Source organism: Musca autumnalis, unplaced genomic scaffold (genome assembly GCF_047663935.1).
Source record: "Musca autumnalis isolate F117 unplaced genomic scaffold, ASM4766393v1 scaffold_4, whole genome shotgun sequence".
In the NCBI taxonomy this organism is placed as follows: Eukaryota; Metazoa; Arthropoda; class Insecta; order Diptera; family Muscidae; genus Musca; species Musca autumnalis.
The window spans coordinates 21185432-21201665 of NW_027411977.1; the positions used below are offsets into that span (position 1 = coordinate 21185432).

The 16234-nt window shown below is 40.5% G+C and overlaps 2 protein-coding genes across 2 annotated transcripts; both read left to right on the top strand.

Moving 5' to 3' along the window:
• The first annotated feature begins 7515 nt into the window (after window positions 1–7515).
• LOC141403363 (brachyurin-like) lies at window positions 7516–8486 on the top strand. Its single transcript, XM_073985678.1, has one exon. The coding sequence runs from the start codon at window positions 7547–7549 to the stop codon at window positions 8393–8395; it is 849 nt and encodes a 282-aa protein (XP_073841779.1). The 5' UTR covers window positions 7516–7546; the 3' UTR covers window positions 8396–8486.
• A 6376-nt stretch (window positions 8487–14862) lies between these two features.
• Window positions 14863–15696, top strand: LOC141401904 (brachyurin-like). The gene has a single exon (XM_073982461.1). The coding sequence runs from the start codon at window positions 14863–14865 to the stop codon at window positions 15682–15684; it is 822 nt and encodes a 273-aa protein (XP_073838562.1). The 3' UTR covers window positions 15685–15696.
• The last annotated feature ends 538 nt before the right edge of the window (window positions 15697–16234 follow it).

The window sequence follows — 16234 nt, forward strand, 5'->3', positions numbered from 1 at the left end:
AGTATGGACCAATTCGGCCACTTCCTTTAAGAGTTACCGTATGAACAAATTTTCCGAACATTTTTGAATTTTCGTGGGGGAGGTACATGAGGGAGTGGACCGATATGGCTTATCTTCAAACTTAAATCAAATCTGGACAAAATATTTCGATACCCAAAATTTATGTTTGGACAAAATATTGCGGAGGCCAAATTTTGGACCGAATCGGCAGATCTATTCTAGAGTTATCCTGCGCTCCAACCACCTCACACGGTGTCATAGGGGTTTTTTTTTACATCTTTCAGGCTATTTTTTCAGGAAGTACGGACTTGCCCCTAATGAAACTTGTGCCGTCGTATGGAGGGCAGTGAATACAAGTTGCTAAAACAAAAATCACAGCGATTCGAAAGATGACACTAAACTGAACTTTTCCGAGATTTTGTGTCTGATGTACTCGAAGGAGTGGGCCGATTGAGACCATATTGGAACCTCATCTTCCTCTTGTAGAATGTTTACGATATGCAAAGTATGGACCAAATAGGTGACTCCCTTCAAGAGTTATCGTGCGGACAATTTTTCCGAACATTTTTGAACTTTTGTGGGGGAGGTACCTGAAGGAGTGGACCGATATGGCCCATCTTCGAACTTAAATCAAATCTGAACAAAATATTTCGATACCCAAAATTTGAACCGAATCGATTGATCCGTTCGAGAGTTATCGTGCGCACCAGCCAGCCAGACAGACAGACGAACAGACAGACAGACGGACGGACATTGCTAGATCGACTCAAAATTGTCTGAAACGGATATCGTACAAACATACTTGGGTCTAAAACCATTATTTCGATGAGGCACATTTTTGGTCGTATCAAAGTGTAAATACCCTCTTTAGCCTAAAGGCTGAGGGTATAAAAATAACGCTTTATAAAACACTAATACTACCAGTGCTGATGTATGATTCCGAAGCATGGGTACTTGCGCAAGCAGATAAGGCAGTGCTTCGTGTGTTTGAGAGAAAAATTCTTCGAAAGATCTATGGACCAATCTGCGTTGGCGGTTAATATCGACGTCGTATGAACCACGAGCTGTATCTGCTATACAACGACAACAGTATAGATAAACGTATCGTGATGTAACGATTGCGTTGGCTAGGTCATGTCATAAGAATAAGTGATTACGAGCCCGCTAAAAAGGCCTGTAAATACGGGCCGCATGACGGTACTTGTAGAACAAAAAGTCCAAGGCTTCGACGGAGTAAACAAGTGGAAGACGATGTCGAAAAGCGCGGTATTCCAAATCGGAGAACTAAAGCAACAAATAGAGAGGAATGGAGATCTTTTCTTAGTTCGGCTTATGGAACTAATGTTATGTAGATGGTCAGCTAAGTAATCAAGTTGAATTCCCAAATAATTCGCAGTCTGGCAACTTTCTTGTTATTACCAAATATCGGTGCTCTCCATGAAGGGTTCATTAGTACGTTTTCCAATTATTGAGAGATTATTCATAAGTGGCCGAAGCTATCCCCTCTGCCAATGACACTATTGACTGATCTATTTCTATTCTCAATAGTGTTGTCTTAGTCATTCTGGATCGAACTATTACGTGTCGATTTTAATAACAGATACCCGTCTTAAATCATCACATACATACATAATCCTTAGATAACATCACATACTGCCGGCGTCTTTCCCTTCAAATGACTCTTTTATTCGACATGTTTCTTATTTTATGGCCTTAATACCTGAAGTAGACATATTCGAGTCAATATCACTAAATATTGTTGTATGTATTTTCAAGTAGTTGCTTACGTTTTGATTTGTTTATAATGTTAGTCTCGCTTATCTGCCGAGTTAATAGTACTCGACTACTGTTTTATTCTTATTTTGATTTGAGTATTAATCAGCTTCAAATGATACTACCCGTGACATGGAAAAAAGTGTGGACGTGCGAACAAACGTCTTAACACACGACAACGACTCACTTACACACACATTTCGATTAGACATTGGCGGAATATTATCAAATGAAATTGGAAAATTTCATATATATACCCAATGTTTGTTTTTTTGCAGATAAGTTGATAGAAAACCCCTTATAATAGGATTGCCATTTCGTTATATAATTTATTTTCGCATTGGGCAATTTCGCAGTTAATTTAAATTCGCAAACCACGCATTGGTAATACACACTTACTTAGATGGTCCTTTACAGAGCATTCCGTACAACCATTCGCCCGTATTTACATGCCCTTTTTAGCGGGTAGTTTATCTCCAATTCTTATGACATGAGCTAGCGCAATCCTTGTATCTTGATTCGCTTGTCTATACTGATTGGCCTGTAGATCTTTCAAAGATTTTTCTCTGCAACTCACCAAGCACTGCCTTATCTGCTTGCGCAAGTGTCCAGGCTTCGGAACCATACATTGACACGCGTGGTATCAACGTTTTGTAAATTATTATTTTTGTTTGACGAGATGTGGCTTTGTTTTTAAACTGCTTACTTAAGCCAAAGTAACATCTTCTCTTTTTTCACAACTGATGTTGTTTGTTGTGTTTATGAGGGTGCCGTGGTAAACGAATTCTATAACTACCTCAAAATTATAGGAACCAACTTCCACAATTGGTCCGAGTTCTGTCGACGCATTACGCGCCGATACCATCAACTAGGTTTTATCGCAGTGTACTACCAGACCTACTTTAGCAGGTTTTCCTTCGACCTTCATAAAGGTATCATTTACTTGTTTTACTAATCGTTCCATGACGTCTGTATCATCAGCATAAGCAAGTAACATGTGGCTATTGGTGTAGATTGTGCCATTTCTTTTAACATCTGCATCACGTATAATTTTTTCGAGCAGAATGTTGTCGCCTTGTCTCAAACCTATTTTGGTACAAAACTCTTCAGAGAGGTTAATTTCTATTTAAACTGAGGACCTATTATCAGTTAATGTCATCCTGCAAAGCGGAATGAGCTTTGCGGGGATACCAAATTCAGACATGACTTGGAATACCTTTGAACGTCACTGTGCGCCTGAACTAACTTCAAATGAAACGTCCACGTTTTGATATAGTCCCCATAAGACGATTTTCGGTATTTTGAAGGTTTTAGCCGAAATGGCTGAAATTTGGTGTTTAGTCTTCGTTGGGGATATACAAATTTCCACCTGAAATTTGTTGGTATAGGTCCATGTCTTCATATAGCCTCCATGGAATGGTACCTCCTCATTTTCGGTATTTTGAAGGTTGTGACCTCAATATTCTTCGTTGGGGGTATACAACTCTCCAGCTGAAATTTGTCGATATAGGTCCACGTCTTCATATAGGAAAGGTACCTCCTGATTTTCGGTAATTTGAAGGTTGTGACCTCAATATCCCACCGAAATGACTGAAATTTAGTAGTTAGTCTTCGTTAAGGGTATACAACTTTCCATCTGAAATTTGTCGGTATAGGTCCACGCTCTCATACAGCCCCCATAGGACTATATCTCCCAATTTTCGGTATTTTTAAGGTTTGAAGGTACTTTGTCTTCGTTGAGGGTATAAAAATTTCCAACTGAAAATTGTCGATATAGGTATTTTGAAGGTCGTGTCCTCAATATCCCACCGACATTTGTAAAATTTGGAAATTGTCGGTATAGGTCCATGTCTACATATAGCCCCCATAGAAGGGTACCTCCCGATTTTCGGTATGTTGACGTAGGGCGCTGTCAAAGGCTGCTTTATAATCGACAAAAAGATGGTAGGTGTCGATCTGCATCTCTTGGGTTTTTTGCAGGATTTCCTGCAGCGTAAATATCTGCTTAATGATAGATTTGCCAGTTCGAAAAAAGCATTGACATGGCCCAATTATTTCGTTGACCATAGGTTTTAGTCGTTCGCACAATATCCCTGACTATCTCATAAGCAATAGGGAGCAGACTTATACACCTGTAATTAAAGCATACAGTCTTATCTCCCTTCTTGTGAACGGGACACTGGATACTCAAGTTCCAATTGTCGGACACGTTTTCTTCTTGTCAGATGGTGCGACCTAACTGATGCATACACCTTATCAGTGTGTCGCCTCCAGTTTTGAACAGCTCGGCTGGTAGACCATTGCCTCCTGCTGCCTTATTATTCTTCAGCCGTTTTATTGTTTCTGATATCTTCGTCGTCGTCGCTAGTATTGGACACCAACAGTTTGCTCATCTCAAATCCCGAACGCAATTTCTGTATCAGCTACCAAATTACATTGCTGGTCTCTACAGTATGTGCTTGTATCAAAGCCATCAGTTTGATGTTTCACTCTTTGCTAGAATTTTCGGACTTCAATCTGACTCATGTCTTCTTGTTCTTTTCCGCTTAACCCCTTGAGGAGCATAGGGCCTCTACTCTGTGACTTGTGTACATTTCTCTTTTCTTCATGCGGAAAAGACGTTTCTTCTCTCTTCTTTTCTCTCGATACCTCTCTCGTGCGCTAGGCTTTGCTACAGATTGTAGAGTAGCCCTATATGCCGCATTTTTTTCTTCGGTAGCAGCACGATACTGCTGGTCATGCCATGGGTTCCTTGGTGTAGGGCTCCGGTTTTTGCGGCTGTATGGATTTTGCGGTTTTTTTGCAAGTGCTGGACAATACTTTGCCACTGTCCTGACAAGTAAACGGGACGAGGAGTGCTTTCCAGTTGAGTGGAATATGCTGTGGCTATCTGTTGAGATTACAGCTTACCAATGTCCAACTTCCGTGTAGTGTCTGTTCATACTTTATTTGCTACGTATAATCAGGTACGTACCAAGGTGGTGGTCCGAGTCTATCTTTGCTCCTCCGAACAATCGTACATCCAAGGGGATCAATTTGATTTTTAGTTCTTTGATCTGGAGACTAAATTTCTCGACTGGACCAAAGATATTCTCCTTTTTAATTTTGGCATTAAAATCGCTTACAATAATTTTAATGTCAGGGATGAATGGACAAACAGCAGCCAACCTCTAGACGGTATACAGATCTATACTGATGGCTCATAGATGGAAACAGGCACAGGATCAGGCGTCTATAGCAAATCCCTTGGTCTACGACAATCATACAAGCTGAACGAATATTGTAGTGTCTTCCAAGCCGAAGTTTTTGCGCTCAGAAAGGCCGCGGAACTGATACACAACATAAACAACATTAGAGGGGAAATAGTTGGACCGGTGACTATCTACGTCGATAGTCAAGCGGCCCTTAAATCACTCAAGTTCCATTATATCAAGTCCGTAGCTGTTCTAGACTGCAAACACGCTTTGGAGCCACTAAAATCAAATTGGGTCCCTGGGCATTGCAACGTCGAAGGAAACGAGACAGCCAACGAACTCGCACGCTGCGGATCGGAGTCACAAACCATTGAAATCGACTACTCAATCAAGCCACCACTGTGCCACTTTAGGGAAACAATAGAACAAAAATATCGGGAGAAATTCTTGCAACAGTGGCAAAACACGCCAAACTGCAGCATATCAAGGGCAATCTGGCCAATCCCGTCCAAGTCAAGAACCGCCTCACTGCTCTCAATGAGTAAATCAGACCTGAAACTAGCAGTGGGGATCATCACGGGTCACTGCAGAATAGGATTCATGACGAGCAAATGGGAAGAAGCCGACGCGGCTGACTACTGCAGGCTGTGCAAGGATGAGGAGGAAATAGAGACGATCGAGCACCTATTATGTCGTTGTCCTATGCTCCTTTCTAGAAGACAACGCCCCATGGGTGTGCACACCATCCAATCTTTAACAGCATTTTGCCAAACAGAGCCGTCGGATCTACTGCACATGACAAAAGGCCTGAAATGGTTCCAATGTGCTGAGAACAGGACAATCACCATCTCTACACAGTAGCATTGTCAACCACGTCCCAGCTACAACTGACTTCAATCTTCACAACTACAATCTTCACTACATCTATATCTGTATAACTACCACATCTACACTCTCATCTACAACCTCTTTCTACTCCCAACAAACCAAATGTCGGATGTCCGACACGTCTGAACAATTTCGGAAGCAACGTCGTTCAGATTTCGTTCCGATTTCTAAGCGATTTTTCGGAGCGGAAATAGTTCAGATTTTGTACCGATTTCGGAACGAATGTCGGAAAGAAATGCCCTTTCCGAATTTCCTAAGGATTTTCTTCAGATTTCGTTACGAAATCGGATCGAAATCGATACGATGTCGCTCCGATATTTCGTTCCGAAATTATGTCAACCACTTCATACAACTTTCGTTAAGATATCGTTACGATTTCAGGTCAGACATCGGACGTATCTTCCGAATTTTGTTCAGATTTCGTTAAGATGTCGGTAAGATTGGTTTGCTGGGCTCTTACAGTTGCATCGGAAAATTACATCCAATCTACAGACATCACCTTTACATCATTACATCTCATCCGTTATCACCTCACACCCGCCATCACCTTCACATCACCACCACACCTCAACCATTGGCTTCTACGTATCTACAACCACATCACTCACAATCTTCATCTATCCACAACTACCATCATATACACCACAAACAGCTAATCCGTTTCAACATTCAGGATGATCACAATGGACCCCAAGGTTTCCGAGTGGAGTGGCTGCCATCACAGCAGCTACGCATCCTAAAACCTAACCTAACCTATTTTAATGTCATAGGCCGGCCAGCGGTCATATGTTTATTTTAAGCGCGCGTAAAATATATCTTTGGTCTGTTCTTCCATGTCTTCAGGCGGGGGAGGAAGAGCGCAAATAAAGCTAATATTGAATAACTTTCGTTTTATCCGTATTGTAGCAAGTCTTTCATTCACTGAGGTGAAGCTGAAGTTAGTTAAGGCGCACCGTGTTTTTTTTTTTTTCAGGGTTGGATTACTAAACCGACGCCCAAACCCAAAATTTTATCGTTCTTATGGGAGAATGCGCGGCACATGTTAGCACACTACCGTTGATGGTTGTTAAAAGCGGCTCCCCAGGTGACACCATTGGGAGGTCAGTGTTCACTTGAGATGACAGAGGGACTAAGATAAGCCCTGAATTTTGTCATGTCAAAAACGGTCAGGACCATTGCTTGGTATCTTTCAAACCCTACGCCACCCTGTATGCATAATGTAGTCAATAGCTAAACAAAAATTCCTTGGTTAAAAAGCAAAGCTGGAAAATTATCTCTTAGTCATTCTATATGTATGCCAATTTGGTATGGAAGGAATTTCTTTGTTAAGACATGGAGAAGCAATTGAAAATCCATTTGCGGTTCGATGTTAAAGATCAAAATGCGTTGTAACCCCACGATTTAATTAAAAAAATTATAATCTTAAACAGATTGATAAGATTTTCCTTCCACTTAACAGCAAAAAAGAAAAAAAATCGAGTTATCAGCCTTTCCTGCTGGTCAATAACTTACACAAGCAAAGTGAAAAACCCGGCAAAAAGAGATAACAATTTCCTGTAATACTTTTACAAATACGAGTATTGCCCAAAGATTTATGACCTCTGCAAAACCCATCAAAAGAGTTGCCTATAAAAGCGCTGCATTTCATTGCAATGGACAACATTTACAGTTTCGAATTGATTTCACTCACAATGAAATCCATTGCCGTTCTAAGTTTATTTGTTGCCGTTGCAATGGCTGGCGTTATGCCACCCATTCAACCCCGTCTACCTTTGCTACCCCTGATGCCTGCTGACGAGTTGGAAGGACGTATTACCAACGGCCAATTAGCTTCTGCTGGTCAATTCCCCTATCAGGTTGGTTTGAGTTTGGCCTTTGGTAATGGTAATGCCTGGTGTGGTGGTACTTTGATTTCGGATCGTTGGATTTTGACTGCTGCCCATTGTACTGATGGTGCTAAAGGTGTAACTGTTTATTTGGGCGCCATTAACATTAAGGATGACAACGAAAAGGGACAACAACGTATCTACACCTCAAACAAAAATATTGTTGTCCATGCTGAATGGGATCCCAGCACCTTGAGCAATGATATTTCTTTGATCAAGTTACCCGTTTCCGTGGAGTTCAATGAACGCATCCAACCAGCTGCTTTGCCCAAGAAGAATGGCCAATATGCGACTTATGAAGGCGAATTGGTGTGGGCTTCCGGTTGGGGTAGAGACAGTGATGCTGCCACCAGTGTCTCCTCTGTTCTACGTTACATTCAAGTTCCTGTCCTGAAGCAAAGCACCTGTAAGAATTACTTTTTGGGTTCCGTTACTGAGAAGATGATCTGCATCAGCGGTAAGGATGGTAAATCGACTTGCAATGGTGATTCCGGTGGTCCTTTGGTATACAAGGAGAATGGTGTAAACACCGTTATTGGTGCCACATCCTTTGGCATTGCCTTGGGTTGTGAAAAGGGCTGGCCTGGTGTATTCACCCGTGTCACCGCCTATTTGGATTGGATCGAAGAACAATCGGGTGTTGTAAACAAATAAAGTCAATGTCAAGTATTTGTTGTTTGCTAAGAAGCTTAAATATTAATTATGCAATAATAAATAAGAGGAATATTTGCAAAAAAAAAAAAAATTGTGTGCTAAATTTATTGAAGTTTATCACGGTGCGAGTAAACTAACTTTAAATGCAAGCTGCTTACACTTCGGAAGTTTTTTTGCGGATTCTGAAACTACAATGTCCATAAATGAGAAAAATCAAAAATCACTATTTTGGAAACGGCAAGGACTGCTAGGAGTCCTAGCGACTAGTTGTAGCAGTGAAAATTCTCTGCAACATTTTCTTTAGTCCAATTTCCATAGGACTTGACGTTTCCGAGCAAAATCCTGAAAAAATAATGGTAATTTTGACCGCGATTTATTTAAAAATCTCTCCAGCGATTTTTGCTTGTTATGCCCTCCACCATTTGGAGGTTATAATTAAATTTGTCATTCCGTTTGTAACACATCGAAATATTTAATATATTTAACCATGTCCGTCTGTCCGCCCGTTCGTCCGTCTGTCTGTTGAAATCAAGATACAGCTCTCAATTTTAAAGATAAATAGTCAATATTTGGTACAGAAGTTTTTATTACTTACAGGATGGTTGGTATTGAAAATGGGATATATCGGTCCACGGTTTGGTATGGCCCCCATAGAACGGTACCTCCCGATTTTCGGTATTTGTAAGGTTTTAGCTTTATTATCCTACCAAAATGGATGAAATTTGGTATTTAGTTATCGTTGGGTGTATACAACTTTCCACCTGAAATTTGTTGGTATAAGTCCACGCATTCATATAGCCCCCATAGAACGGTACCTCCCGATATTGGGTATTTTGAAGGTTTTAGCTTCATTATCCCATCAAAATGGTTGAAATTTGGCAATTAGTCTTCGTTGAGGATACAAAACGTTCCACCTAAAATTTGTTGGTACAGGTCCACGCCTTAATATAGTCTCCATAGAACGGCATCATCCGATATTCGGTATTTTTAAGGTTTTAGCTTCATTATCCTACCAAAATGGATGAAATTTGGTATTTAGTTATCGCTGGGTGCTTAGAACTTTCCACCTGAGATTTGTTGGTATAGGTTCACGTCTTCATATAGCCCCCATTGAGTTTGATGATGGTCGGATAATATTCATATCATGTGGAGAAAATTCAACGTTTCTTTATAGCCTCAGCCTTTAGGCTAGACCAAAAAATCGAAATAATGGTCTCATCGAAATAACGGTTTTAGACCCCAAGTATGTTTGAACGAAATTCGTTTGACAATTTGGAGTGGATTTAGTTAGCCATGTCCGTCCGTTTGTCTGGCTGGTGCGCACGATAACTCTCGAACTGATCAACCGATTCGAACCAAATTTTTGGGTATCGTAATATTTTGTCCAAAGTATAAGTTCGAAGACGAGCCATATCGGTCCACTCCGTCGGGTACTTCCCCCACAAAATTTCAAAATTTGTCTGTAAAATGGCGTTCACACCATAACTCTTGAAGGGAGCAAACGAGTTGTTACAAACTTTCCACATCGTATTATTCCTTCTAGGTATAGATCCGGCTCGAATATGTACTATATCTTTGGGCAGCTCCCACACAAATTTCGGATAAAGTGAAGCTTAAGAGCACTTCTCGGATCATTTTGATTTTTCTTCAGTAACTTTTCCTTGCGTTTCTTTTTACGACGGTACAATTTTTTTCTTGCGCAAGTCCATACTTCCTCAGAAATTGGCTTAAAAGCTCCAAGAAACCCTGACGGCACCAAACAAAAGGCAAATTCGCAAAATAATTCTCACAATGAGTTTCTTATTGGTGCAGACTTTGCACATCGTATTATTTCATCCAGTCATGTATCAGGTTGGAATATGGATTGTATCGGTCCACTCCTTCGGGTACCTCCCATACAAAATTCGGATAAAGTGAAGTTTAAGAGCTCCTCTCGGATCGTTTTAACATTATTTTCCGTAAGTTTTCCTTGCGTCTCCCTTTACAACGGTACAATTTTTTTCTTGCGCAAGTCTATACTTCCTCAGATATTTGTTAAAAGCTCCAAGAAACCCTGACGGCACCAACCAAAAGGCAAATTCGCAAAATAATTCTCGCAGGGAGTTTCTAATTGGCACATCGTATTATTTGATCCAGTCATGTATCAGGTTGGAATGTGGATTGTATCGGTCCACTACTTCAGGAACCTCCCACACAAAATTTGGATAAAGTGAAGTTTAAGAGCTCCTCTTGTATCGTTTTGAATTTTTTTTCAGTAGGTTGTTCGAGCGGTTATAACAGTACATTTTTCGGAGTAAGTCAATATTTCCTGAGATTATGGCCCAAAAGCACCAAAACACTGCCGGCACATACCAAAATGGCTATTGCGCAAGATAACTCTGAAACCTTTTCAAAAATTTCTTTCAAACTTAGTTTAACGTCATTCAATATTTCGAGTCCTTTATGATAAAGTTTGGTTAATAAAAATGTTTGGTATGTGTCAATGATTTGGTATAGCCCCACATTACGGTATCTACAGATTTTAAAGCAAACTCGTGATACCATATCATGGAGAAGACCCAAGAGATGCAGATCGACACCTACCACCTTTTTGTCCATTATAAGATAGCCTTCGACAGCCCCCTACGCCCAAAGGTATTCCAAGCCATGTCTAAATTTGGTATCCCCACAAAACTCTTTAGGCTTTGCAATATGACTTTAACTGGTACTAGGTCCTCATTTAAAATAGGAAAGAGCCTCTCCGAACAATTCAATACCAAAAGAGGTTTCAGACAAGGAGACAGCCTTTCGGTTGACCTGTTCAACGTCCTGCTGGAAAAGGTTCTTCGAGATGCAAATGTCAAAAGAAATGACACAATATAGAGCAACAGCCACCTGTTACATGTTACGATCAGTAAAGGAAGTAACTGATACGTTTATGAAGGTCGAAGGAGAATTAGCAAAAGTGGGTCTGGCAGTAAACGGCGAAAAGACAAAGTTGATGGTGTCGACGCGCAATGCGTCCATGGAGCTAAGACCAACACTGGAAGTTGTTTCCTATAATTTTGAGGTAGTAAAAGACTTCGTCAACCGCCATAAACACAAAAAACAACATCAGTTGTGAAATAATGAGAAGAATTGTGTTGGCCAACAGATGCTACTTTGGCTTAAGTCAGCAGTTTAAAAACAAGGCCACATCTCGTCAAACAAAAACAACGCTTTACAAAACACTGATACTACCTTTGTTCCGAAGCCTGGGTACTTGGGCAAGCAGATAAGGCAGTGCTTGGAATGTTTGAGAGAAAAATTCTTGGAAAGATCTACGGTCCAATCTGCGTTGACGGTGAATATCGACGTCGTACGAACCACGAGCAGTATCTGCAATACAACGACATCAGTATAGATAAGCGTATCGAGATGCAACAATTGCGTTGGCTAGGATATATCATAAGAATGAGCGATGATGAACCCGCTAAAAAGGCGTTTAAATACGGGCCACATGGCGGCACACGCAGAACTGGCAGGCCAAGGCTTCGATGGAGCGAACAAGTGGAAAAAGAGATGGAAAGACGCGGTATTCCAAAAAGCGAAGCAACAAACTGAGAGAATTGGAGATCTTTTCTTAGTTCGACTTATGGAACATTTTGTCCAAACATAGTTGACGTTCGAAGATGGGCCATATCCGTCCACCCCTTCAGGTACCTCCCGCACTAAGTTCAAAAATGTTCGGAAAATTGTGCGCACGATAACTCCTGAAGAGAGTAATCGATTTGGTCCATACTTTGCACATCGTGAAATTTCTACCAGAAATAGATGAAGTTCCAAGATGGAATTTATCGAGCCACTTATTCGGGTTCCTTCCACACACAATTTCGGAAAAGTTCAGTTTAAGACCTGCTCTCGAATCACTTTGATTTTTGTTGCAGCGACTTGTACTCGCTGCCATCATTACGACGATAAAAGTCTTTTCAGGTGCAGGTACATACATACTTCCTGAGAAAATACCCCAACAGCTATAAAAATGTCCATGGCAGCTTGTGTAGTGGATGGAGCACACGATAACTCTCGAACGTATCAGCCGATTCGATCCAAAATTTGGCCTTCACAATACTTTGTCCAAATTTAGTTTAAGTTCGAAGATAAGCCATATCGGTTCACTGCGTAAGGTACCTCCCCACAAAAGTTCAAAAATGTTCGGTTCCTAATATATCTACCAGATACAGATCAGGTTTGAATATGGATAAGTTAAATTTAAGACCTGCTCTTGACTAACTTTGATTTCTGTTGAAGCAACTTGCAATCGCTGTCTCAATTACAACGGTAAACGTTTTTTTCAGTGGCAAATCCATACTCTTAGGAGAACGGCCCGAAAGTTGTAAAAACCCCTATGACACCCATATGTAGAAGCTGGGGAGCCCAATAACTCTCGAACTGATAAACCGATTTTGTCCACAATTTGGCCTTCGTCATATTTTGTCCAAACTTAGTCTAACTTCTAAAATGGCCCATATCGGTCCTCTCCTTAGGATACCTCCCCCACAAAGGTTCAACATTTGTGTCCAAGTGCAGTTTATGGTCTGTTCGGAGATCCTTTGCAAATTTATACCGATGATGTTTTTGTGGTCCTGTTTACAGCCATATATGTTTTCCTGAAATTACTAGTGGGCGCGATATCTATCGAAAAGATATGACTCTCCAAATAAGATACACTTTCGTAATGCACTATGTCGGTCCATTCCCTCCTCCGCAAAACTTTGGAGCTTTAATCCTAATCCACATTTTTGTCGGCAAGTTCAAATGTCCAAAAAGTGCCATAAAAATTCTGAAAAGACCCTAAATACATTCGATCTGTCCGTAGACGAAAGTTACAATTCACATAGGCTGATGGTATATCTCTGTCGGCAAAGCCGATATACGTATACGCATATATACGAAAGTTATATTTATATCTGAACCGATTCCTTCCAAATTTTGTCGATATATTTTTATGCTCACTATAAACATCAGGACGAAATTTCAAAGGTCCCGCAGCTTCCAGTGACTTGTTGCCTCAAAAACCTGTCATTAGGCCCATAGTTTAGTGTTATAATTCATTTTATTAAAATAATTTTCACCGTCGACGGAGACTGGTCCGTATATTTTGCGGAGAATTTTTCTCTCGAACACACCAAGTATTGACTTATCTGCTTGCACAAATACCCATGCTTCAGAGCCATACATTAGCACAGGTATTATCAGTGTCTGGTAAGTGTGATTTTGGTTTCTCGAGAGGTGGCTTTGTTTCTAAACTGCTTACTAAGTCCAAAATAGCATCTATTTGCCAATATTATACGTCTCCTTATTTCAGAACTGTCGTTGTTTGCTCTATTTATGTCGGTGCCGAAATAGATGAAGTCGCTAACTACCTCAAAGTTGTATTTCCCAACTTCCACAGTTGGACTGAATTCAGTAGTGGGATTCTGTAACTCATTTTTGTTGTTATCGATAATCGTCGGTAAAATGAATATGCTTATAATTTCGATAATTAACGAAATTTTTCGGTAAGTTAACGATGAGTAGAAAGTAGTCGCTAGCCTCTACCGACACAAACAGTGATGCCAACTTTTCTTTATATTTTTAGTCATAATTTTGCTGTTTAATTTTACCGATTTTTGTCGGTAACAGCAAAAATGAGTTACAGAATCCCACTACAGATGATGTATTACGCGTCGATACCATCAATTTTGTTTTATCGTCATTTACTGCTATCCCTTCTGTGGCAGATTCTTCTTCAACTCTTACAAAAATATTCCGTACAACTTGTTCCGACCGACCTATGATGTCGATGTCGTCGGAATATGCGGGTTTTGTTGTAGATAGTGCCATTTCTATTCCCTTCTTTATTTCGTATGATCTTCTCCAGCAAGATATTGAAGTCTCCTTTTTTAAAACCTTGTTTGGTGACAAACGCGTGTCCGATAATATCATCTTAGAATACTTCATTAACCAATATATGCATGTAATTTTATCATATTAACAACATCCATAAATATTCGTAAAGATAATCCCATCGCCTTAGCCTTATGAGTTCAAGCAATATCATTTGAAATGCTTTCTTTATTGTGATCAGCACGGGGTTTCCAACGAATTTCCCCAACTTTCAACAACCCACCACCACTCAGTCTTATCACACAATCATAGGTCAACACTTTAGTGCCACAATGGTAAATTGATAATTAATCAACGAAAATAACGCAGTGTGAAATGCGGGCCTTAAATATGTATGGCCGATTATGTCCGGCTCTTTATCTATGCAAAGAGATGGGCCAACATTTTGTTTGTGGGAAAATGATACGCCACAAACAACCCCACACTTGAAAATCTACGGGCATTTTTTTGTAGTGCACTTTGTGGATAAGATAGTAAAAGTTGAAAAGTGGCCCAATATTTCCCTATAAAAGCAGTGAATTTTGGCTAAGAAAATCAGTCAATTCTTTAAATTGTTGACAATGAAAGTGATCGTAGCTCTGAGTTTGTTGGTGGCCGTTGCCTCGGCTGTGCCATTGGTACCCTTGATGCCTTTGGAAGAATTGGAAGGCCGCATTACCAACGGTGAATTGGCCAAGGCTGGTCAATTCCCCTATCAAGCTGGTTTGAGCTTGGTGTTCGGTAGCTCTGGTGCCTGGTGTGGTGGTACCTTGATTTCTGACCGTTGGGTCTTGACTGCTGCCCATTGTACCGATGGTGCTGATGGTGTTACCGTTTACTTGGGTGCCATTGACATCAAGGACGACAACGAAAAGGGTCAACAACGTATCTATACCTCCAAGTCCAACATTATTGTCCACTCCCACTGGGATGCCAGCACCTTGAGCAATGACATTTCCTTGATCAAATTGCCCGTCACCGTTGAATTCAACGATCGCATCCAACCTGCTGCTTTGCCCAAGATGGACGGTCACTACTCCACTTATGAAGGTGATATGGTTTGGGCTTCTGGCTGGGGTAAGGACAGCGATAAGGCCACCACTGTTTCCCAATACTTGCGTTACATCGAAGTCCCCGTCTTGAAGTTGAGCACCTGCAAGACATACTACTTGGGTTCCGTTACCGACAAGATGATCTGCATCAGCGGCAAGGATGGCAAATCTACCTGTAATGGTGATTCTGGCGGTCCCTTGGTACACAAGCACGATGGTGTCAACACCGTTATTGGTGCCACATCCTTCGGTATTGCTTTGGGTTGCGAAAAGGGCTGGCCAGGTGTATTCACCCGTGTCACCTCCTACTTGGACTGGATCGAAGAGAAATCCGGTGTTGTCAACAAGTAAATGATGTCAACAATTTGATTACTCTGCTGAATAAATTCTTTGATTATAAAAATGTATTTTAGTTTTTTTGGGTTATACCTATATTCGGATGTAATTTGGATGGGGCTAATTTGTGAATGGGGAATAAATTGCATTACTTTGTTGAATCGGAGGCAATTGAAGGAAAGTATATAGGAGGCATGATTTGATTTCACTCTTAATTATTAGTAAAAAATAAATATTTTTCACGAACATCCGAGAATGTGCACAACTTCTCTCCAAGGTGCACAACTTCTCTCCACTTTTGGGCAGCAATGGGTAAAATTGGGTCTAAATTTAATTTGTTGTGCCTCCCGATTCTGAGAAATTAACGCTTTTAAAGGTGGAACTCTACAAGCACTTAAAATATTATTAGATCTTTCTCTGACCTTGAGGGAGATTGTTTTGCCACGGAAAATATTTCTCAGGTATGAGAACATTTTATTTGTTCACAAAATTAAAAAAAAAATTAGAAATCCTGGAAAAATTATTAATACCAATACAATTAAAAATTTAGAGCTAATGATCCTCT

Bases quoted from the DNA above. Each gene is read 5' to 3' on its own strand.
- LOC141403363 (XM_073985678.1), top strand. From the start codon at position 7,547: ATGAAATCCATTGCCGTTCTAAGTTTATTTGTTGCCGTTGCAATGGCT.
- LOC141401904 (XM_073982461.1), top strand. From the start codon at position 14,863: ATGAAAGTGATCGTAGCTCTGAGTTTGTTGGTGGCCGTTGCCTCGGCT.